This window comes from Diabrotica undecimpunctata, chromosome 1 (genome assembly GCF_040954645.1).
Source record: "Diabrotica undecimpunctata isolate CICGRU chromosome 1, icDiaUnde3, whole genome shotgun sequence".
NCBI lineage: Eukaryota > Metazoa > Arthropoda > Insecta > Coleoptera > Chrysomelidae > Diabrotica > Diabrotica undecimpunctata.
This window is the reverse complement of record NC_092803.1, coordinates 137,429,243-137,454,986: the sequence shown is the minus strand read 5'-3', so window position 1 is coordinate 137,454,986 and position 25,744 is coordinate 137,429,243. Positions and strand designations below refer to the sequence as shown.

The following is a 25,744-nucleotide window of genomic DNA, read 5'->3' as shown; positions in this document are numbered from 1 at the left end:
TGGAGCCAATGGTGATGAATACCGAGTACATTCCACGCTTGTATTCAAATAGAAATTACATAAAATAAATAATTATTATTCTCTACAATTTGTATAATTGTTTGCCTATATTTAAGAAATCTTAATTCCTAGTATGTTGGAGAGACTGAATACAGGTAAACAAAACTGACATTGACATGTTGGCAGGTGCGCAAATCTGTTTGATGTCAAAAAACAAAGAAAGAAATGTAAATTACGACATGGCTGGTTTCCGGGATATAGACAAAGCATTATTTCCGATAAAAAGCATTAACACAGTGGTACAACTCTTCAGAAATCAATTAGAGGGCCTCTCGGATCCCGATCTTGCATTACTTTCAATTGTTGCGGGAATAATCGAAAATTCTTTAACAAGCCGGTCTAATGGCGCGCTTCAAGTATGTGAACCAGTGGAACAGAACAATCTACCGATTTTGGAACTGAAAGCGGTAGAACTTTTGTATAACAAGTTCAAAAGTATTATGACAAATGCTGTCGATCAAAATAAGTCCAAATCTTTTGCTACCAGAGAACTGGTGAAGAAAGTATCGGATGTTATCTGGAATTCCCTTACCAGGAGCTATTATAAAGACAGGGCTCATTTACAGAGCTTATATAGTTATTTAAGTGGTAGTAAGTTGGATTGTTTTGGTGTGGCATTCGCTGTTGTGGCAGGGTGCCAATGTTTGGGTTACAATGATGTACACCTGGCTCTATCAGAAGATCATGCCTGGGTAGTTTTTGGAGAAAATGGGACAGAAACTGCCGAAGTTACTTGGCATGGAAAAGGCAATGAAGATAAAAGGGGACAAGAGATTGGTAAAGGAGTGTCTGCAAGATCCTGGTTATATGTAAACAACAAACCTGTAGTATGTACAAGACACATGGAAGTGGCAGCTTTAGTTTCTGCTATAAATCCATCATTAAACTCGACACATGATGCGTATGAAGTTGCTTTGCTCCAACAAGAACTTCTATGGTTGTTGTATGATCTAGGTCAGTTTAAAAATAATAACTAATATGTTTTGTTAGAGTTTATAATAATAAACAATGATAACACCACAGTATCTTACCGAATACATTTAATATTTACCTATTGATGAGATTTCACATGTTATATTTGTTTCTGCTTTAGGGCACCTGAAAAAATATCCAATGGCTATTGGTAATCTAGGAGACTTGGAGGAAATCTCAGCCACAGAAGGCAAAGTGCCATGTAAATTACTTTTTGAGGAAGCTATATTCTCAGCAAGAACCTACTACAACAATCAACATGTGTATCCTTACACATATCAAGGAGGTTACTTTTACCGTAATAAACTATATGAAGAAGCTTTTGAGAGTTGGGCAAATGCAAGTGATGTTATTAGACTGTAAGTATTCTGTAATTTTGGTATTAAAATTTTGTGATCCAAGTAATTTTGGTATTAATATGGTGTGAATCAATATGAACACTATACTCTTACAAGAAATTAATGAGGGTGGCTAATAAATATAATATGATATACAAATGGTGCGAGGTGTAAATCAAATACGCTGTTTACTAATAATAAAATCCAAATAATTTAGGTTCACACTATTTTGATAGCTCTCTATACATTTTAATAGGTAATATATGGTCTTTTACAGTGAGCTTTTACTATGATATGAGTTACTATCTACATGCTGGATAATGTTCTCAAAGCATATGGAGTTTCTATATTCATGATATTCCCAGGTTTTCTTCTATATAAATACAAGGGCACCATTTTGTAGAAAACCAGTATCACTGCCAATATGGGCAACAATTAGAAGCTGGTCCTTACCTGACAGTGCTCGCAACCTGAGCCACAGGGTTGTAAAACCAGAACAATGATGATGACATACATTTTTAAACTAAAAAACACTTAGTGTATGTGTTATATGTTATTTTTGATTTTATGAATACACACATCCAATAATTGATCCATTTTGTTGCAATGCTAACTGACACATTTTCGATTCTCAGATTCACAATTGTTACATAAAATTCACTATAATAATAATGCATGCAAAAACACACCAAATAATTTGAAGGACAATTATAACAAATCTGACAGTAATCTAACCAGCCAGCAGGAGTAGGATATTGTAGCGGTATTGTCAGCAGTGATTTATAAACAAATTGGGACACATAGTGAGATATTTAAAATAACTAAGTCTTGCTTAAAATAATCTCACTTATGAGTTTATGCAACACTGATCTTCAGAGTTTTAGGATATAAATAAACATATTTTTGGAGATATCTCTGTGTATCACTGAAATTATAGCTAATGTTGGGCATATTAAAACAAAACTTAGAGAATATTCAATTTGTCAAGATATGTAACTGTTGTCTTGATTTAATGTTCTGCCTGAAAATATAAGAAACTTGCCTGAAAAGGAATTTGAAAATAAAATTAAAAAAATATTGATAAAAAATTCCTCTTATTCAATTCAGGAATATTTACAACATAATTTTAATTGAGGTTTTGTAAATATTTGACTTGTGTAAGATTTTATATTTTAAACATGAATAAACAGTATTGAGAATTGATGTAGGTAAATTGGATTTACTAATGTTTTATAAGAACAATATATATAGTTTTTCATATTAGTGCGATCAAAAATTGTTTATGTACAATCATCCATAATAATATTTTTGAAATCTTGGATTAAACAACAAGTACAGTGATCAAACATATTTTGCTTTTACCTAAAAATCACACTAAACTGTTTAGTGAGTATTATTAGCATCATATCAAATGTACATGCTACAATAAAACAGCTCAGTATATAAAAAGAAAACTAGATTTGGAATATAAATATAATGTAATCTAAAACCTTTTTACTGTGCATGTAAATGAATACTATTATAATTTCAGGTATAATTACTCAAGAGATGATGAAGAAATATACAAGGAATTTTTAGAAATTGCCAATGAGTTGATTCCTCATATAATGAAAATAGAAAGTTCAGGGTTCAGTGCTAACACTATCTTGAAAAAACCGAAATGTTTTGCTGACTTACTCCGCTTCTATGATGGTATTTGCCAATGGGAAGAAGGCAGTGCAACCCCAGTTTTACATATTGGATGGGCTAAACCATTGGTTCTTACCATATCTAAATTTGATGCAGATGTTAGAGCTCAGGTGAGTGAAATATAAATGCTTGTGGATAATTTTTAAATAGCCTAGTATCATTTTCTGTTTACCCTGTAAATCATAAAAATCGAAATAATAATTGTTTATAATTAACCAAGTACTGCTTCCAAGATGAATTATTAACTGTCTTGCTCTTCAATTCGTCTTTTCTCTGTTACACTTATAGATATTTTAAAATAAATGCTGATTCTCAAACCGGTTATCTACACATGGAATAAATAAAAATCCACTTAAGGAATTTCCGTTTCATACTCGTGGGAGAATGAATTTTTACATCGTGTCACTTTCCTTTGAGCAGCTGAGAAGGTAGGTTGACTTCAGATGGGGAGTCCAAATAAAAAATGGGGTTCATAGATCACAGCATTGTAGTACTTTGCCTGTAAAATGGGGACCATAATATCAGAGTTCTGATAGATACAAGCATTTCAGTACACATTAAGTGGTTTTATTTAAAGAAATGCAGTTTGGCAGCTAAACAGAAATGGAATTAATTGTTTAAAGTAGTGCTGATAGATGCAAATGAGCAGAATTCTTCATAAGTTTTTTTTAAACTAAATTTATAACCTATCAAAACAGATTGAAACACAATGCTGAATATTTTCTAATTGTGAAGTAAGGAAATATACCTGGCTGTATTTTCAATTCTTTTCATGTGTATTTAGTGCATGCACTGCTTCTTTTTTGTATGGGGTATGTTGCTTATTTTTTTATGTACAAGATAAAACTTGTATATAGTTTATAACAAGGACAAATTCTTATCACTGCATATCATGATATGATAATGACCAATTATTTGACCCAACCATTTTTAATAATGACCAAACGAATTTATTTACATTTTTAAGAAAATTTGGACAAGAATTGTATACAATTAAACAAAAGAACTTAATAAACAAATAAAACAAACAGGACATAATGAAAACTTAAGGTAAAAGTGATAACCAACTGTTCAGTTGGTTGATACCACTCATTGGATCAAGTCCTGGTTCGAGCTGGGAATTTGTATTTTCCCTTCAAAATGTAATTCTTCATCATCAACCTAGTGTCCTAATAATTACAATGATTACTACTTTAATTATGTAATTTAAGGGTCATCTGACTTTGTTATGTCTTGTTCCAATTCCTATATAGGGTAGTCGTTAAGTAATTGTACAAAAATAATCAGTAGATTCTCCACTTATACACATTACGATTTCAGCCAACTAGCTTTAATACAATGTTGATATTGAGAAAGAACAGGGTTTTTTTTGAACGATTTTTTTAAACAACGAAAATTTTATTTTTCGCTGTATATTTCACGTTTGTGGACAATTTTATATGAAAATTAATAACTGGGGGTTTTTTATTATGAGGAAATAAAATTTGATGCATACTTTGTAGCTGTTAGAGGGCGCCGCATATGCTGTATATGTGTCATACATTTGTTATTGAGTTATTGAGACTAATCGGAAAAGAAGACTTAGATAAAATAGTGGAAAAGCTAAAAATAAATCCCAATCAAGTAAAAGATTCTGATTTTTATACAGTTTCCGCAGTTGAAAAAGAACTTTATAACCGAAAAAAATCACGAGATAAAATGTATAGAGATTTTAGAAAAAAAAATGTCTGATTTATTATAAAAAGCAAAATACACTGGTAAAAGTGGAACTAAGTCAGTTGCTCCAACCACAAGTTCCTCATTAAAAAAACGTCCTGTGGATATGGCAGGAAATGAAGTAACTAAAAACAAAAATATTCAAAACATCTTAAAAAGTCCAGTACATCTTTTAGATGTAGATAAACAAAGCAAACCTTCTAATGAAATTAAAACAAAAAATATAGTAACTACAAAAGCCCCTTCCTCCAAAAATTTATCAAAAAAGCAGACTGAACATTCCACCTATCAAACAGTAGATCTTTCATCTAAAGAAAACGCCGTTGCATTAAACAAACATTCAGAAAAAACCAATACTGAGAGAGACAACAACACAAAATCTGATAATAATAAAAAAAAAACACTAAAGGGAAAGAAAACGAGAAAGAGTCACCTAAAGCTAGTTTAAATGATACAGCAGAAATATCTGAAAAGCCAACAAATTCTTCAAAATCATCAAATACATTTGTGCTTAATTTTTTAATATTCAAGTTAGCGCTATTTTTGTCAACAAATAATAAAGGTACATTATTTCAACAAAAAAGATATACCTGTTAATAACTTTAAAACTGAACAGTTTTCGAGCTAATTGCATTTTGTAGATCAGCTGCATAATAATTCTTAGTTGTGATATTTGTGCTCAAAGCACTGAATACTTGTTGATAAGCATAATTAATAGTTTATTCTTATATAAACAGCTCTAAGGTAGTTATGTAACAGCACAAAATGCTTTCTTACCGCTGCTAAATGTTTTATTTGATTGTATTTGATGTCATGGTCAGACAACCCCAATCCATTGACTTGTAAATATCTAGTTTATTTTGGTTTAATGAAGAAAAGCAGAAAATGCCCTGGCATAATAATTTTTCTAATATAGATATGACTGCTATTTATTGTGAGTGGTAGTTAGGACAATACCCAAATAGACTGCACACTAATCACCAAACCTTTAAACATACATTTCGGAATGTATGCCATGACAACGTGACAACTTAGGCCAACCAAAAATCAGTACACCTGATCAAAAAGGTAAAGTAACGGTTTGCGTTCACGATGATTCCCAAGTTCGCAAGTAAATACACGACGTTTATCTTCAGTGTTAGGAATCAGCTAAACTTCAGTTTTTAAAATCTGTGAGTATTTTACACCTGTGCAAAATCTACTCTCTGTAAATGATATCTGAAATAGGCAAAATCTTCACCACTTTTTCGTTAATAGATTATTATTTGATGAACAGATGAACAATCATTTTTGAAACATGAAATTACTCATGTTAAAAGTGAAAGGCATTTCCTACATTCATTACAGAGTAATTTAGTACAGTATATTTTTAAAGCTTTAGTTTAGTATATTTAATATATTTAAGACATTTAAATATGCATTTACAGGTAAATATTGTCTGTGATAAGTCTGAAGAAGACAAAATATTGAAGAAGAATGGTACATATTTTAATAACAATAATTACGAGAAAGAAAATGGATCTACAAATAACGATCACAGCATACCTTCAACCGCAAAACCAACTGCAGAAGTTGACAAATCACCATTTCATCCGAGTATTGAGGCCCTCACAGCAGCATGTTCAGAGAAAATTCTGAACCCAGAATATTTGTTGCAGGGAGATGGTTCACCATTTGTGGGTAAGTTTTATTTCGACCGAATTTAAATATCAGGTGCTTTTTTAATATATATAAAGCACAAGTATTAATGGTTCCACTCTCTCAAATAAAACAGATAGCAATATATTTTTAACTCAGTTGTTGGGACCTGGCTAGGATTTGCCTTATTACATGTAAAGTTTTATTCTTCTCTGAAATATTTTTAGTTGTCCTTTTATTGTCCATCAATTTAATTTTTTTATCAGGCATTGGTAAGCAGATATGTGTATAGTTTTTTATTTAAATATCTCTTTTGATTTACTGTCATTGGGGGCTATGATGTATCATTTACGTGAATAATTACATATAAGCGTAAAATTCAGAAAACATACATCAGATTACAGTCCTTAAAACATAATATATAAAAACGGTATGATGTATCATGTCCTGCGTTGCTATGTATAAAATGACCAAGCCACAGCAGAAAAAAAAACGGGTGTGGCAGTCCAGTGGGACTGCCGGTAGAAGTTATACTTTTCACTTTATCAAATTATTCAAATTTTCACTTTATTTTAAAATTTAGCATTTTAACGTATATTACATATATTTAATAAAATTAACGTGGGATTTTTAAATATTTCAAAAATAAAAAAGGAAATTCATATTGGGATTCGAACTCACAATCACCAGCGTGTGAACCAAACACGTAAAATATTTGCCAATTAGACATGACACAAACGTATTTCAAAATTGACAGTTCTCGGTCATACAGTGATTTATTGAGACTACTATTTTGAAATACAAAAGTCTAAAATAATTATGAACATTTAATAAATAATACAAAACATATCACATAAATAATAATACAGTATACTCCCTTTATAACGAACACGGTTATTACGAGGTTTCGCTTATAACGAGGTACATTAGATGTCCCGTGAAATTTCTATTGAACTATAACCCTTTATACCGAGGTAAATTTGCTTATAACGAGAGAAAATAAGATTGAAAAACGTGTTTTTTACGTTTTGGCCCGGCCGTAGCTATAAATAAATACCCTTTTTAACTGCGGGCCGCCCTCAATAAACTTCTTACAATTTATGATTCTTAGTCGGAAATGTAAAATTTATTATTCACAAGTGTCATTGTATTGGGTTGACCATTCACACCTAATAATATGGGTCCTAATAGACAAGATGTGGAAAGTGTTTTAAAGGTTGTCAGAAACTTTATCCAAGACAAAACGCAAATGAAGAAGCATAAAACTGTTTCACATCTTTAGAAAATATGATAGATAGAATACTGGACAATTTAAAGCAGTCAAAAATGACAAAATAACTTTATATGCTTTATATATATTTACAGAATACAGATTTTTTGTTTTAACATATATCATTGACAGTAAAAGTAAACAACTCTTGTTTGTTTTAATGCATTTCATTGACAATAAAAGTAAACAACTTTGTTTTAAAAACGCCATTCAAACAATATTTATTAGCATCTTATATTGCTCCGAATGGCTTCAATATAGAAAGTTAATGTTTTAGAAAACTACATATTCATATGTATGCACAATATTATTGTTGTTGGATATAACGAGATCCGCTTATAACGAGGTAATTAGTCTGCCATTTCAGTTCTCGATATAGAGGGAGTCTACTGTATTAATAAATATTATATATATATATATATATATATATATATATATATATATATATATATATATGTACAGTAGACTCCCTCTATAACGAGAACTGAAATGGCAGACTAATTACCTCGTTATAAGCGGATCTCGTTATATCCAACAACAATAATACTGTGCATACATATGAATATGTAGTTTTCTAAAACATTAACTTTCTATAGTGAAGCCATTCGGAGCAATATAAGATGCTAATAAATATTGTTTGAATGGCGTTTTTAAAACAAAGTTGTTTACTTTTATTGTCAATGAAATGCATTAAAACAAAAAGAGTTGTTTACTTTTACTGTCAATGATATACGTTAAAACAAAAAATCTGTATTCTGTAAATATGTATAATGTATAAAGCGTATAAAGTTATTTTGTCATTGTTGACTGCTTTAAATTGTCCAGTATTCTATCTATCATATTTTCTAAAGACGTGAAACAGTTTTATGCTTCTTCATTTGCGTTTTGTCCTTGGATAAAGTTTCTGTCCTTTAAACCTTTAAAACACTTTCCACATCTTGTCTATTAGGACCCATATTATTAGGTGTGAATGGTCAACCCAATACAATGACACTTGTGAATAATAAATTTTACATTTCCGACTAAGAATCATAAATTGTAAGAAGTTTATTGAGGGCGGCCCGCAGTTAAAAAGGGTATTTATTTATAGCTACGGCCGGGCCAAAACGTAAAAAACACGTTTTTCAATCTTATTTTCTCTCGTTATAAGCAAATTTACCTCGGTATAAAGGGTTATAGTTCAATAGAAATTTCACGGGACATCTAATGTACCTCGTTATAAGCGAAACCTCGTAATAACCGTGTTCGTTATAAAGGGAGTATACTGTATATATATATATATATATATATATATATATATATATATATATATATATATATATATATAAATATATAATATATATAATATTAAATATATATACCAAAGGAACATTTTTACTCTCGAGAGAGGAAGAGAGAGAAAATATATCTTCTGTCTCTCTCTTACTCATTATCTTACATATGTATACTCGATTCGCTTAGCTCGGGCATATTTTGACAGATTCATTGTCGTAAACCTACAACACAACAATTCCTACTTCTCAGTATTAATAGCTCAAGTATACTACAATTGCAGACTTCTTTCTTTAAAAAAAGAAGAATTATTCTAAATAATGGAAGTGTATACTAAACCCATCAAATTTTGGGTAGTATATATTTAAAAAATATATTTTAGTTGTTATAATATAACATAACTATTTATTATATGGTGCAGATAAATAAATATTGATTGTCAGTAATTCGCAAAGTTCTATTTTATTTAATATTTAGTTTGTTTACTATTAATATTGGCTATGAGTACGTGTGCTTGGTTGTATAGTAATTTCCAGCCACTTTTAATCTGTCAAAAAGTAACTAACTTCGCAAAAAAAGAATTACTAAATTCACTAGACAGTTCGGGCTGAGAATAGCGAACCGAGTATAATGATTTCACCGATTCACTCCCGTACAAATTTCCAACGTGGAGCGCGCGTATAGAAGTATAACTTCAATTACATAAAATGTTATTTACTGTTCTGTCATAACCTAAAGATCTGTCAGTTAATTTAAATTACCTAACTTTTGTCTTATTGTTTGTGTTCGAAAGAATGGATTTTGTAAATTTGTTTTTACTTTTATGGGATTTGGTGTACGGAATGGTGTAATTAGGGCTATTGATTGCACACATATTGCAATTATAACACCTGTTGATGATCCAATTAGACCTGGCCTGGCATACTTCAACAGAAATGGATTTTAAAGTATAAATGTGCAAGCAATTTGTGATGCCAATTCTAGATTTTTAAATTGTAATGCTTGCTTCCACACATGATTTAAGGGATTAGGAGTTAAGTGTAGTAAATTGATTTTTGAGAAGACAATTTGTGGCATATGAACTTAATAATGCCTATTTAATTGGAGATTCAGATTATCCATTACAATCATGGCTATTGACTCTTGTTTTAAATGAGAAAGTGTAGAAAGTACTGTAGAAGGAAGATTCAACCAAGCTCATATTGCAACCAGGAATGTGATTGAGAAAGCTTTCAGAATTTTTTAAATCCCGCTTTCGTTGTTTGCACAAGCACACAGTTTTACATTACATCCCCATTAATGCTGGAAACATTATATGTTCCTGTGTTGCATGACACAAAATGGTTAAGAAAGAACAGCTTCCTCCTTTAGATAATGAAAAACTTATGTGTAAAAATAAGAAGTATTATTGCTGCAAACTTTGTGTTATAAAATAAAAACATATTGTTAAATAAAAGTGTTTATAATCAGGTTATTTCATAATGATATAATTTTATAGTCAATATATTTATATAATGTTGAATAAAAATATTAATAATAAAATATGTTAAACACAAAACATGTATGTATGTTACAATTGTTACAAATTATGTTACAAAAAAAATAATAACACAAAGATCGAAACAAAACAAAAAAATATAAAGCATTACAAAAGTGACCCAAAAGTTTTAAAAAACTTTAGAGAATATAAAGATATATTGTTGCTGAAAACTTTGTATTATAAAATTTTTTAATAAAAATTCGTATGTTCGGTTTATTTCATAATAATTATGATATAATTTTATAATCAATATTTTTATATATTATTAAATAAAAAAAACATAAATCATGTATATTACAATTAATTACAAAAAAGTCAAAACAAAACAAATTTAAACTATTTACAAAGTAGCCCAAAAATTTTCAAAACGCTTGGAGAATGTGAAGAAATGTTATTGCTACAAACTTTGTGTTATAAAATTGTTAAATAAAAATGTTTATATTCAGTTTATTTCATAATTGAGATATACTTTTACTTATAAACAATTTATTTATAGAATGTTAAATAAAAATATTGCCTTTTGATTTTTCCAGGTTGATTTTCTTTTCATTCTGAAAAATGTTATACACTATAATAAACATAATACATCAATCATTAATAAAATTTATACCTTTAAAATCAAATGTATCTATAATCTGTGGCTCTCCAAGATGAATCTTTGAAATGAGTTGCAAAATCTTCCACTCATTGAACACCTAAAAATTAAGCATTTATTAAACTTTCAAAAATGAAGCCAAATGTTAACTTAGTATTTAATTACTACATAGTCTATTCAACTAAATAATCCTTTCATTATATATATATATATATATATATATATATATATATATATATATTATTATATATATATATATATATATATATATATATATATATATATATATATATATATATTGAACCTAGATACTACCATCATTTGTTAAAGTAAATGTTACAGAGATATTGTAAAACAAAAAAAGTAAAATAAAAATATATGAGAAATTATGAACGTTATAAGGTAAGATCTGAGAACTATCTCCTGCATAACTCCTCCCGCTATGACCTTTATCTTTACTGTCTTTCAGTCTGTGGAACAGAGATCACAACCAGTCTTCTGTGTTAAGGTCTTGATTTTCCCTCTTTAGACGGGTCCTGATGGTTTCTTCATCAAGCTCTTTCTCTGGGACGCGGGTGAGGACCATGGGGCGCTTGGGCATATTATTTGGATCAATTATATTTAAGTTTGCTCCCTCCCACAGGCTCTCAATAGTCTTCACCACTTCAGTCGTCCATTTTTTTCTATACCCGTTAACACAGTTCACCCAAAGGGTCCCTTTGCTAAACGATGTTTTATGGAACTGCAGAAGTTCATTTTGACCTCCTATAGGAGCCTCATCAAGTGCTTGCTCCAGTTTGTTAATGATTAAATTTGCTTGAGCCCGATCTAGTTGAGTATCAGGATGATGTCTGTGTGCTACCGCCATTCTGAATACTTTTGTCACGTTGCTTTATGACCTAGTCTGCTCGTTAGAGCTCCTTGGTTTCTTAGTAACTCTGTTACAAGGAGGGTGATGGTATTCTCCCAAAGTCTCCTTTTATCCTCGGATGTTGTTTATTTCGTTTTCTTGGGACTTGCTATGGTCCATGTCCCAGCAGCCATTTTTGCCTTTCATCTCCTCTTCTTTTATTGAGCTCTAGAGGAGCGTTATTTGAGACTTATTTTTTTAATTTAAAAATCCGAGATTATACTTCACAATTTCGAATTTTTAAATTGTAAAATATAATTCTTTGGTGTATATGCTAAAAATCAATTGTAGCATACTAAAAAGATCAGAAATTGTTTTTTGATCGGAGCATCTTACTATTTTTTGGGCTTTCTCTCCCGGTGATTGACTTTTAATTAATTTTATTTATAGTTTATAAAAAGAGTTTTAATTATATTATTTGTAGATCTATACATATTTAAATGAACAATTTGAATTATAATATTTTTCTAAAAAGATTCATTTGTTAAAAGTTAAAATAATATTTTTTTTCTTAAAAAAAATTTATGCCATTATACGACCAAGCGGCATCTACATATTATAAAAATATCTAAAGTTGCATTTGTTACCCCACTCTTTCTTATTTTAGAAGCAGTAATAGCGCTGACATGACCGCTCGCTAGTGGTACAAATAAGGAACTAAAATCTTGATCAACCTCTGATTCATGTGTATAACCTTTGCCGACGCTAAAAAATAACAGTGAAAGATCCTTCTATATGAGTCTATATTCTTTGATCATACCTGTTTAAATTTAAATATGGTTGTATAAATTAATCAATACATTTGTCCTCCCTGTATTCCTACGATCCCTATAAGTACCGCCATCGGGCTCGTGGAATGCGTCCCTTTAAGAGAGAAGAGCACCAGTCGTTGAAAAGAAAAGACGCAACCCGGCACGGGAACCCATGCACGCATATTGAATTGATTTCGTTCGTTGTTTTGTAGTGCAAACCCTGGTAATTAGACCCAGCGGTAAGTTTTACCTAAACCTATAAATTGTTTTTGATTGTTTATTGCAACCATTTAAATTTTAATAATTATTTGCACCAATGAGTTAAAAGTTCATTACATCTCGCCAGAGTTATCGAAGGAATAGTTCTGTTAATTAAGTACTATTAATTTGTAATAGTACATTTGTTTGTTAATACCCCACATTGGCCTATCTAGCCGGATTTGAACTCATTTATTGAAAAAATATTTTTTGTTATATTTAAATTTGAATGGTTGGTTTCGTCTCGTCGTATTTTTTATCGTTTTGAGGGTTCTTATCTTAAGTTTGCGTCTCTTGTCGTGGCTCGAGAATAATTTATGACCTTTTTGTAAAGTCGACCATATGGGACTTTTTAGAAGGGAATTATCGTCGTTTTAATAAAGTATCGAATTACAAATCGGTAATTTCGGGGTTTTAGACCACATTTTGTACATTTTCGTTTGTATAATATTATTGGAACTTGTTAGAAATTTAAAATGGAAAAACTTGAAGAAAAGAATAGGAAGCTCAAATTTTTAAGAAAAACTGCTTTAAATGATATTCAGTTAATTTTCGATTTAGGTTTTAAGGCCCTTTCAGACGTTTCTATTCGCCCTTTATTTAAAATTAGACTAGAGGATTTAGATTCGATTCGCGAAGAGTTCTTAAAACATCACACTAATATTATTAGTAATATTCTTTCTGTACCAGACGCGGATACGAGGGTTGAAGAAAATGTTCGGGAATTATTTTTGGAACAATTTTATAAAATAAAACTATTTAGTGCGGAATTATCTGAGCCACAATTTGAAACTCCAGAACCGTTTAGATCAGTAGTAGTTCCACAATCAAATATTCGCTTGCCTAAAATAGAGCTGCCTAAATTTAAGGGTGATTTTAAGGAGTTTAGTTCGTTTTTAGACTTATATAATTCGGTTGTACATAATAACGCAGGCCTAGCAGACGTAGAAAAGTTTAAGTATTTGAAAGGATGTTTAGAAGGGACTCCACTTAGTTTGATTCGTAATTTGTCAATAAATAGCGATAATTATCAAATTGCTTACGATCTAATTGTTAAACGGTACACAAATGTTCGTCGTTGTGCGACCGCGCATTGGGATGCGATCTTGGGCGTACAGAAAATATCGGTAGTTAATTCGAAAAATCTGGCTAAATTAGTAGATACGTTTTTAGAAAATTTAGCCGCATTGAAAACATTAGGTCTTCCGACAGAACATTGGGATTTTATTATGTTTAATTTACTTTTGTCGAAATTAGACGCGGATTCAGTAAAGTTATTTGAGTTAGAAAATAAATCGAATAAAATCCCGTCATTTCAAAAATTGGTAGAGTTTATTGAAACTCAGTACATTGCTTACGATAATTTGAATAGTAGCTTAAGTGAATCTAAGAAATCGTCGAGGGCTCCAACTTATACGGAGCCAAAGTGTAATTATAAACATTCCAATGAGTCAAGGCATAATAGTAGTTCATCCTTTGTTACAAATTCGTCGTCAATATGTTGTGCTTTATGTAAACAAAGTCATTTTCTTAACCATTGCTCGTTGTTTTTGAAAAAATCTCCAAAAGAAAGATACCAATTTTGTAAAGAATCTTCCTCGTGTTTTAGGTGTCTTAATCAGGCTAATCATTCTGTCAAGTCGTGTCCAAAGGCCTTTAAATGTAGTAAATGTAATAGTCACCTTCATAATAGTTTGTTGCACTTTGATAGAAATCTTTCCAATAATCAGTCGTCCACAGGAAATACTAATAATTCAGGAGCATCGGGAGTCGAACAAAATTCGCCTGAAATATCACATTGTGCTGCTAGTTTTATAGGGAAGAAAAACGAGACAAAAAAGGAAATTTTGCTCGGTACCGTTTTAGTTCACGCGATTGATAGTAAGGGGTGTAAACAGCCCTTGAGATGTCTGCTAGATTCAGGTTCAATGAGTTCGTTCATTAGTCGTAAAGCTGCCAGTAGATTAGGTTGGCCTAAAACTCCTTGTTTATTTGAAGTTAACGGACTCAATTCGATGCAAACGAAACTGAATCAAGGTCAAATAAGTTTTTCTATCCAACCTCGTCATCAGGAGTCACCGGTGTTTCACTTGGAGGCTATTATTACAGATCGGGTTTGCTCGGATTTGCCGAGCACCAAAATGGACATATCGACGTGGAATTATATTAAAAATTTGAAGTTAGCCGATCCCGAATTTAACTGTAGTCAATCTATAGATTTGTTAATTGGTTGTAGCATATTTTCGAAGGTGTTGTTAGAAGGTAAAATTGAAGGTAAAGCGGGACAACCAGATGCCCTAAATACCGTTTTTGGTTATATTTTGTTAGGACCTACTAGCACACCTAACCTTTCGTCGACTTCGCTTGTTTGTCTTTCAAATATTGAAGACCCACTAAATTCTTCGTTAACGAAATTTTGGGAACTGGAAAACGTACCGGAAAAGCCAGTTTCAGAACCAGAAGACGTTCTGTGTGAGAACATTTATCTGGAAACGCATAATCGGGACGTCTCTGGTAAATATGTTGTATCTTTGCCTTTTCGTGAATCGCCGCCTTGTTTGCAAGATAGCTATGATATTGCTTTAAATAGATTGCTATCATTAGAACGACGCTTATCTCGTCAACCAAGTTTGAAAAAAGAATATTCTTTTCATATGCAGGAGTATCTTGATTTAGGTCATATGCAGTTAGTCTCTAATGCCGAAAAGAATAGGGGAAAGTATTATATTCCACATCATTGCGTTGTGAAACCAGATAGTGTTTCAAGTAAAATTCGAGTTGTATATAATGCGTCTCAGAAAAGTCCCAGTCGCGGTAAATCTTTAAACGACTATTTACTGGTCGGTCCTAAGCTGCAACAGAACATAGTCTCGCTGTTGTTGAATTTTAGACTTAATCGTTTTGCGCTGTGTGCGGACATTCGTCAGATGTATCGTAATATTTTAGTCGCTCCTGAACACACGGATTATCAACGCGTGTTATGGAGATTTTCTAGCGCTGAGGAAATTCAGGAATATCGTTTATTAACTGTTACTTTTGGAATAGTATCTTCGCCGTATCTCGCTTTAAGAACTCTCCAACAATTAGCATTAGACGAAGGCTCTCGTTTTCCTAACGCCGTCTCGCTTATTCGTCACGCTTCGTATATTGATGATTTTGTTTTTGGTGCTTCGACTCTCGAAGAAGCACAAACTTTAGTTGACGAATTAGTCGCTTTGTTAAAGTTAGGAGGCTTTGAATTACGGAAATGGTGTTCGAATGAATCCAAATTGTTGTCGCAATTTCCTGAATCCCATATTAATCCTCACTCCATTAATTTTGATCCAGAAGCAAATGGTCCTTCATTAAAAATCCTTGGTTTGAAGTGGATTGCACAGTCCGACGTCTTTCAATTTTCAGTCAAATTGCAAGACGTCCCTTGTACTAAAAGATCGTTTTTGTCCGAATTAGCTCGAATTTATGATCCTTGTGGTTACTTAACACCTATTACCTTTTTTATTAAACATTTAATCCAACAACTTTGGGCAACCGGTCTTAAATGGGATGATCGTCCTCCTTCGGAAATAATTCGTGTATGGGAGCAATATAAGAGCGAACTATCTCTTATTTCACAGTTCAAAATTCCTCGTTTTTTGAATATTTCCTCATGTCCCATCTTAGAGCTTCATGGATTTGCCGATGCTAGTGAAAAGGGATATGCTTGTGTCGTTTATATTCGTAGTATTGATACTCGTAACCTAGTTCAAGTTAATTTACTGTGTGCCAAATCGAAAGTAGCTCCTATAAAACAGATTACTATACCTCGATTAGAATTGTTAGCTGCTGTTCATTTGGTAAAACTTATGTCGTTTGTGTTAGAGTCGTGGAAGCATATAATATTTCAAAATGTGTATGCTTGGTTAGATTCTCAAATCGTATTGCACTGGATTAAAAGCTCCCACTCGAGATTCAAAACTTTCGTCGCAAATCGCATTTCGTATATCCAGTCCCATAGTCAAAATTATTCTTGGCATTATATCGAATCTCGAAATAATGCAGCCGATGCGCCTTCGCGAGGCATGCTACCGGCCGCTTTTCTATCAAAATTAGACTGGTTAACAGGTCCTTCGTTTTTGTATAATATTCCATTAATTTTTCCAGAGGTTCCTCCCTCATTGCAGGAAAAATCCTCTTTGGAAGAGATAAAGAAAGCTTTTGTGTTTGTTTCCACTCGTGAGGAACATTTTCTGTCTTGTTTGCTGAAAAATAAATCGTCTTTTACCTCGATCCAAAGAATTTTGGCTTTTATGTTGCGATTCGCGCACAACTCTCGTTATAAAAGGTCGAAACGGTCAGGACCCTTGACTTTCGTAGAATTAGAAGACTCGTTAATTATTCTTGTCAGATTTACACAAGAAAAGTATTTTGAAGAACATCTTCAATCAAATTCTTTTCCAAAACCATTACGTAAGTTGGGAGTATTTTTAGATGATAGTACTCAGTGTTTAAGAGTAGGTGGTCGTCTATCTCAGTCTTCGTTATCGTATGAAGCAAAACACCCGTTTTTGTTACCAAAAAAATCTCGCCTTACTACTCTTCTAGTTCGTCATTATCATGAAAAGTATTTACATGCTGGATTTAAGAGTACTCAGTTTTTGGTTAGTCAAAGGTTTTGGATAATGTCTTCTAAACAAGCCGTTAATTCAGTATTGTCCAAATGTATTAGATGTTGGAAACAATCTCCTAAAAACTTGCAACCCCCTATGGGTAATTTGCCTAAATTTCGTCTCGGTGCCATTAAACCCTTTTCGATTTGTGGGTTAGATTATGGTGGACCGTTTTCGATAACCATGTCTCGTTACAGGGGAGTTAGAACTCAAAAGGCCTATTTGTGTCTATTTGTATGTTGCGCTACAAAGGCTTTAAATCTTGAATTAGCTAGTGATTTGACCGCGGAAGCTTTTTTGGCCGCTTTACAACGTTTTTATTAATTTTGTTTTGTTCGACTTTTGTCAATATAACCGCGACGAAACCACCATTTTAATTTTAATTTTTTTATTGTAGTTTAAGTTTTGAATTTTTGTGTAAGATTTGTATAGGAATTGTTTGTATTAATTATCGTTTTAGTTGTTTAAGTAATGATAGTATTTGGAATTCGTTTTGTTTTTTAAAGACCTTATGGCCTTTAAAGGGGGGGAGAATGTTTAAATTTAAATATGGTTGTATAAATTAATCAATACATTTGTCCTCCCTGTATTCCTACGATCCCTATAAGTACCGCCATCGGGCTCGTGGAATGCGTCCCTTTAAGAGAGAAGAGCACCAGTCGTTGAAAAGAAAAGACGCAACCCGGCACGGGAACCCATGCACGCATATTGAATTGATTTCGTTCGTTGTTTTGTAGTGCAAACCCTGGTAATTAGACCCAGCGGTAAGTTTTACCTAGTTTTACCTAAACCTATAAATTGTTTTTGATTGTTTATTGCAACCATTTAAATTTTAATAATTATTTGCACCAATGAGTTAAAAGTTCATTACATCTCGCCAGAGTTATCGAAGGAATAGTTCTGTTAATTAAGTACTATTAATTTGTAATAGTACATTTGTTTGTTAATACCCCACAATACCTATTTGAAAATTTTTACATAAATCTGTTAAAATTAGAGTTTACACCATGTAATTATTTCACATAAACGATACATCGTAACCCCCATTGTTTCCTTTTTTGTAATAATTTAAATGTAACTATATTTTCCGAAGACATATTTACCAGTTTGAATAAAATATATTTCATAATTTAAAAAATGTATAGGTGGTGATTATCCAGATCCTGCTCCAATTAATACACCGTCAGAATCCGAAGACAAAATAAATGGCCGACCAAGTACCTCAAAGCAAGATCCTCTCGGCAGCCCTTCCTCATCAACAGAAGAGCCCCCTCCCCAAGACACAAGGCCTACCATCATTCTCCACAGTCAAAAAATGAAACAGCTGAAAGACTTACTTCTGGCAGAAAAACTCAACACACAAGCTATATCTTTACATCTCACCGCACAGTCTCAGGTGCAGATTGGAAAGAAAGGTAGAGGAGATGGTGATAACATCAGGCCTAAGAGAGCAAGGCGAGAATAGATGAGAGGGATAGCACATACACAACTTTGGTACTTAATTCATTGTTGTAAATCTGACAGGTAAAATTAATTTGTTAATTTATTTTTGAGTCATTAGTGCGGGAAACTTTTGAGTCATTTTGATAAATTTTAATGATTGTGAATTATCGAAGTCCAGAAATAACACATAAACATGTAAAAATAATTTATATGAGAGGAGCAGGTCTTCTCCTGATATCATTTTTATATTTAATTTAATTATATTTGAATCTTAGCGGTCTTACATTTATACCTACTTTAAACATGTGTAATCAAAAATTTGATTTCAACTCTACTATTGGACAAAATTAAGACTATATTCATTTTTTTTTGTATATGTGTTTCTTGGCCAATTAAGTAAAGAACTGTGTTACATAATTTAAAATAAACTAATAAAAGGGTGATATTACATATTCTTTGTTTTTAGCATATACAGGGTGTGCCAAAATTTGAAAATTTGATGTCTTTATGACTTATTTTTTATTTTGAAAAATCAAGCTTTTTTAAAATTGTTATATATTTCTTGAGCTCGATAATTTACCCTCACAATTCTTGAACAAAAATAGACAAATATTTTGACTGCTACTTCATGATTTTATATTCCTTTTGTATTACTTTTTGTGAAAAAGTAGCAGTTCTTGTCTGTAGGTACAAACAACATAATGCAGGGCATTAGTGTTAAAAATATATATAACTAAGATTGTGAAATTTTACCTGAATGAAATTTTTGAATATATACAGAGTGTTTTTTATATAGAATCTTAGTATATATCTCTTTATATGGCAAAATGGTATTTATCGATAACAAAGGGAATGTTTGGTTAAAAATTTAATATAGAGAAGAGAGAAAATTGCTTTACACAAATTAGTCTATTATGCTAGTACGAGGGAGATTCAAAATTATGAAGACTAGGGTGTGAAAGACAGATATTTTAAGTTGAACCTGAGACATGTAGAATGGTTCCTAACTGTCAAAATAAGTCATCCTGTCCGCCTAACATATCAATTAGTTTGTTTTCCGTTTACTTGTCTACTAGTCTAGTGTGGGATTCCCTCATTTGGTTCCTGGGGCAAGGAATTGGTGATCAATACCCATAGCCAGTTCGTGAAAACCAATAATTAGAAGCAACGAATCTACAAAATGTGACAACAGTGGATTAAGTTATGAAAGAATGGTCGCATCAGCATCCACAACGAACAATGACATAGGGCATAGACTATCTGTCATTTCAGAAAAGTTTGTAAAACATGGTGAAAAAATAGTTGGCCGTGTGACTCCCCTCATACATGTGGTAAATTTCTGAAGTGGACAATGGTTCTCTTGGATCTTGGGCCAATCTTACTGTGTTTTATCGTCTTTGTCGGTCTGAAAATGTACTTGGCATCATATACTGCTAAGATTTTGTTGATTCGATCAATAGTATTTTTAATGAAAAAGCTTTACCTGTCGAGCGGGCCGGATAGCTCAAACGGTAGAAAATCTGACTATTATAAAAAAATCTTTTATTTTTAAAATATCTAAAGGCTCCAGGTTGAGTCAGTCTGAATAAAATGAGTACCTTTGATAAAACCAGTGCTAATAATAGGCGGTTGAAGCAAGGCACTGGCCCGTTACATTCCTTGAATACCGTTGCAGCATATCCGTTCTATCCCAACGATTTTTCTAGTTAATCTAGATGACAGCACTATTTATAATTTACGATTGTGACAGGTATCGATCATTTTCGATATTAATAGCTATCAATTTGGTCAACAGTTCAATCACAAATTAGTATCTCACATTAATCTTAATTTTCTGAATTTGTATAGTTTCACCGTGTATAATTGTGAAAAATATCGATTAGTAGCTTAATTACAGTTTGTTCAACTTCCTGCAAACTAAAGATTGCCTAATATTTATTGAGGAATTGTCTGAAATCATTTCCTCGGTTCAAATTTTATTTGCCAGCTTTCAAAAGTCAAAGGTTTTTGTTCTATGCAGAGGGCAATACACTTATTTGAAGAATCGTAGCATTTTAGGGAGAATATAAATATAGCTTCAGGACTACTTTGGGACGCAGTCTATTATAAATTTTTACCACAACAACAACTATAGTGTAATAATTCAGAAGCTGTCATTAAAACTATATTTTATTCCACGACTTCAACATTTTATTTTATCACCGTAGATCGAGAAGAAGCAAATCGGAAACAGGGAAGTAGAAAAAATTCGAACTTATAATTACATTCGAATTTGTCCACCAACTATAAAAGTGGTTGATAATGATCGATTGATACTGTTGTGCGATCTGTCGATGGTTCTCGATCATTAGATCTTTTGACATTTTTGTACTTGAAAATATTCATGATTTTCGATTTTTAAGGGCCATTCATACTATTCAATTATAAATGATATTGAAAATTTTGGATAGTAACAAATTTTTGATTATGGTAACTATAATATTTGTACATAGTTTTTGATTTTAAAATCTAGGCTTAATCTTAAAAAATTAGTAATTGCCAGATATTGATATATTTCGATTAAAACGGTATTATTACAGGGTATTATCTCATTGTAACGTAAAATATGATTTCCAACCATTGCCCTCTGATTGAGTGATAAAAACCATTAGTGCTATCTTCGAAGGTAAAATTTTGTATCTAAAAATTGATGTGATTGCACTTTTTAAATGTTTTTAACCTTGCCATCTTAGCTTTTAACGTCCACAGTGTAATTATTATTAATTTTTTTATTTTGATAATATGAACAGTATTATTATGATTTTAAAGAACTGACGAATTCTCTTATATTTATTTTTAAGTATGTTAGCATTTTACTACACCCCTCCATTAAATTTAGATACGTGTGCGACGGGTTTATACAGAAGAATAGTTTTATAGATATTTTCTTTTTCTACAAATCCCTTTGTACCTCATCAATGAGATTTCTATATCGTCACAGTACAACTGCATAGAATTTCCGTAGGTTAATATGTATTACAAAACTTGCACCACGAAGTTGTTTTAAGTTGCAAAATAGTTATATATATATATATATATATATATATATATATATATATATATACATTATCACATTATCATATGTCACATTACATATTATTGAACAATTTATAGTATTTACAGAGATGTGATAAATATATAGATTAAACGTAAAATATCTAGAGCCTTGAAATAGGCAAAAAGAGGTTTTGAGAATGTTGAAAACCTCTAATATGTTTAATGGTGAGTTGTCACTTGTCCTCTGAACATATTAATAACTTCACATTTCCATTATTTCTCATATATTCTAGTATCCGGTGAATATGGCAACGCTGTGCCGAAATATTAATGTCAAATTGGACAGTCAATAGGTGACGTACAACTGGTTTAGTAGAAAAAGACCAATAATAATAGTTAGATATTTTGTGCCATGCCTATGCATACATTGTTGACAGATCCGGTTAAAAGAGTCGGAACTTTATGTTTCCTGGTCTCATTTACCATGGTCAATGGGGTTCTCTAAGGACTGTATGTAGTTTCATGAAATAGGCACAACTTTTATACTAAGTTTTCGTTTACCCAACCCAGAGTAAGATTGTTGTAGGTTTTTGGCTCTTAGCTATATTTTGATACTCTATTGTATACTTTATATCTATTGTACATTGTGTATAATACTGTATCCTGATGTTAAATAGTCCAGTATTAGTTTTTCGCTAACAAAATAATATTTTAATCAAAACTTACCCGTTGCACATAATGTAAACAATGTCTGAATGTATATCGTAGAGCTAATAATTGCTGTTGTACTTTATGTTTGCAATAATTTTAAGTGACACTTTATTGATGTTAGATGACGGTATAAAAATCAAATAGGAAGTTAAAGTTTGGTTGTATAAGGAATAATTTCCTGAAAAAAGGTATTTATGATTGATATGTAGAGATGTGAATATCATTATTTTTTTATTGATAAATATTTAGCGTTAACTGTGTAATAAAGTACGGGTATGCTATTAACACATCTGACATTTGTAATAAGAATTCCAGGAATGAGGCATTAAAATTTATTGTTAACAATGTAATAGAGGGCGGTAGAAACGTAGTTAATAGGTGCATATATAAAGATAATAATATATAATATAACTGCGTGATATCAAGTAAAATGGATAATTATATATATATATATATATATATATATATATATATATATATATATATATATATATATATATTTATATATATTTATATATATATATATATATATATATATATATGTGTGTATATATATATATATATATATATATATATATATATATATTATATATATATATATATATATATATATATATATATATATATATATATATATATATAAGTTTTAAATTCTCAACGCGGTTCTTCCCGAGAACTCAGTAATTTTCATATATATATATATATATATATATATATATATATATATATATATATATATATATATATATATATATATATTCAAGATTAATTGCAAACATCTGTTGCAATCTGGCAACTGCTGATTTGACTATTGCCAAATCTATCCCCTAATCTCTCAAAATGTAATTGCTAAAAAAATTTCTAATAATTAACTGCAATTAATCTCCAAAGAAACAAACATTTACTCATTCTTGTTTTATATAAATCAAAAATTGCAGAATTCATGACGTAATATAATCAAAATATACTTTTCTAAAGCTTTATCTCTTTATGTTTGAAGCATACAGCATATACATTATAAAAACATGCTACCACTGCTAAATCGAAATTTTTTGTTCCATGTTTGACATTTGCGGCTATAATCAGCTTGTACTTTCGGTAAACTCAACCTATAGGTTTAATCAGCAACACAAACAAAGTATACTTACTCTGACAGAACTTATTAATAATAAAGAATGTTCATTTTGTTAGCAACTGAATATTGGGACATAAAACGAATATTAATTTTTAAAACGGAGTAGCATCACCCTTATACTGTATGGTCGCTCGAATTCGTTTGGGCATTTACTCCACTAAGGAATTAAGGATCTGCAGTTTTCAGACGTAAATTCTTTGCAAATCTGCTCTATTTTGGATTTAAGTTCGTGTAATGTTTGTTGTGTAGTATTCGTTAGTGTCTGTTTCATGTTGTGCTATACCATTTCAATGAAATTTAGGTCAGAATTGTTAGAAGGCCAAGAAATGACATTTATATTGTGGTTTCCAATCCAGTTATTTGTGGTTCTGGCAGTATGACAGGCCCTTGGTCTCGCTGAAAAATATAATTACCGCCAGCATTTAATTTCGCTCTCTCTCTCTCTCTCTCTCTCTCTCTCTCTCTCTCTCTCTCTCTCTCTCTCTCTCTCTCTTTCTCAGTGAAGTCAACACAAAGCAATGAAAACATAATAATTCTGATGTGCAAACTCTCCTGGTTCTCATTGCAAAACCCTTATTTATTTTGAATGTAAACTTATTCTTTAAAACAGGTGTTGGCAACTTGCGGCCCGCACAAGGAAGAGCCGTTCGACTATGACTGCATATTTCCACATTTTTTTAGGACACAAACCTCCTCCCATCTGGTCTTTCCCAAAACACATTGTTTATAATGCGATTGTCATTACAGCGAATCACATGTCTTGTCCATCTTAGTCTATTGACCTTTAGATATTTCGCTAGATTTTCCTTTCCGAAGAAAGACTCTAACCCGTTGTGTCTGCGCCATCTCTGTAAGCCATATGTTTGTCACGCCATAGATTACTCGAAGATATTATGTTCCCACACCAGCAATTTACAGTATACTCCCTCTATAACGAATACGGTTATTACGAGGTTTCGCTTATAACGAGATACATTAGATGTCCCGTGAAATTTCTATTGAACTATAACCGTCTATAGCGAGGCAAATTTGGTTATAACGAGAAAAAATAAGATCCAAAAACGTGTTTTTTACGTTTTTAGTCCGGTCGTGGCTATAAATAAATACCTTTTCAAACAGACCCTCAATAAACTTAACTGTAGCCCGCAATAAACTTCTTTACAATGAATAAATACAACTGTTTCACATCTTTAGAAAATATATGATAGAATGATACTGGACCATTTAAAGCAGTTAAAAATAAGAGAGTTCTTAAAATTGCAGGAGCAATAGTTTATGTTATCCTTAAAAATACGATTTATACATTATGTAGTTGGAAAAAAATATAAGTACAGCTTTTTTGTTTTAACGTATATCTTTGATAATAAAAGTAAACAACTCTTTTATGTTTTAATATATTTCATTGACAATAAAAGTAAATAACTTTTTTTCAAAAACGCCATTCATACAATATTTATTAGCATCTTATATTGATCCGAATGGCTTCACTATAGGAAGTTAATGGTTTAGAAAACCACAGATTCATATCTATGCACAGTATTATGATTGTCTGATATAACGAGATCGGCTTATAACGAGGTAATTAGTCTGTCATTTTAGTTCTCGTTAAGAGGGAGTCTACTGTATTTACTTATTTTTTTGCTAGCCTCAATGTTGCGCGACTACTGATCGTATTATAATTTTTTATATCTGGATTTTTCCACCTGGTGAGAGAAGTTTTGACGTCATGAGGTGTTGCATTGTAAAGAAAGATCTGTTTTCCT

General features: G+C 31.4%; 1 protein-coding gene across 2 annotated transcripts in view; it reads left to right on the top strand.

Moving 5' to 3' along the window:
- Positions 1 to 214: 214 nt before the first annotated feature.
- Positions 215 to 25,744, top strand: part of Mnn1 (menin 1) — a 41,857-nt gene continuing 16,327 nt past the window's right edge. The window contains exons 1-5 of one of the 2 annotated variants that reach the window (XR_011949780.1): positions 215 to 1,014; positions 1,154 to 1,391; positions 2,902 to 3,169; positions 6,203 to 6,455; positions 18,802 to 19,180. Coding sequence is in view for 1 of the 2 variants with exons in the window: in XM_072520075.1 (XP_072376176.1) it covers positions 240 to 1,014; positions 1,154 to 1,391; positions 2,902 to 3,169; positions 6,203 to 6,455; positions 18,802 to 19,121 (1,854 nt within the window). In the remaining variant the exon portion in view is untranslated. Of the gene's footprint in view, positions 1,015 to 1,153; positions 1,392 to 2,901; positions 3,170 to 6,202; positions 6,456 to 18,801; positions 23,337 to 25,744 lie in introns of those variants that run through there. The other variant, XM_072520075.1, reaches the window with a different exon arrangement.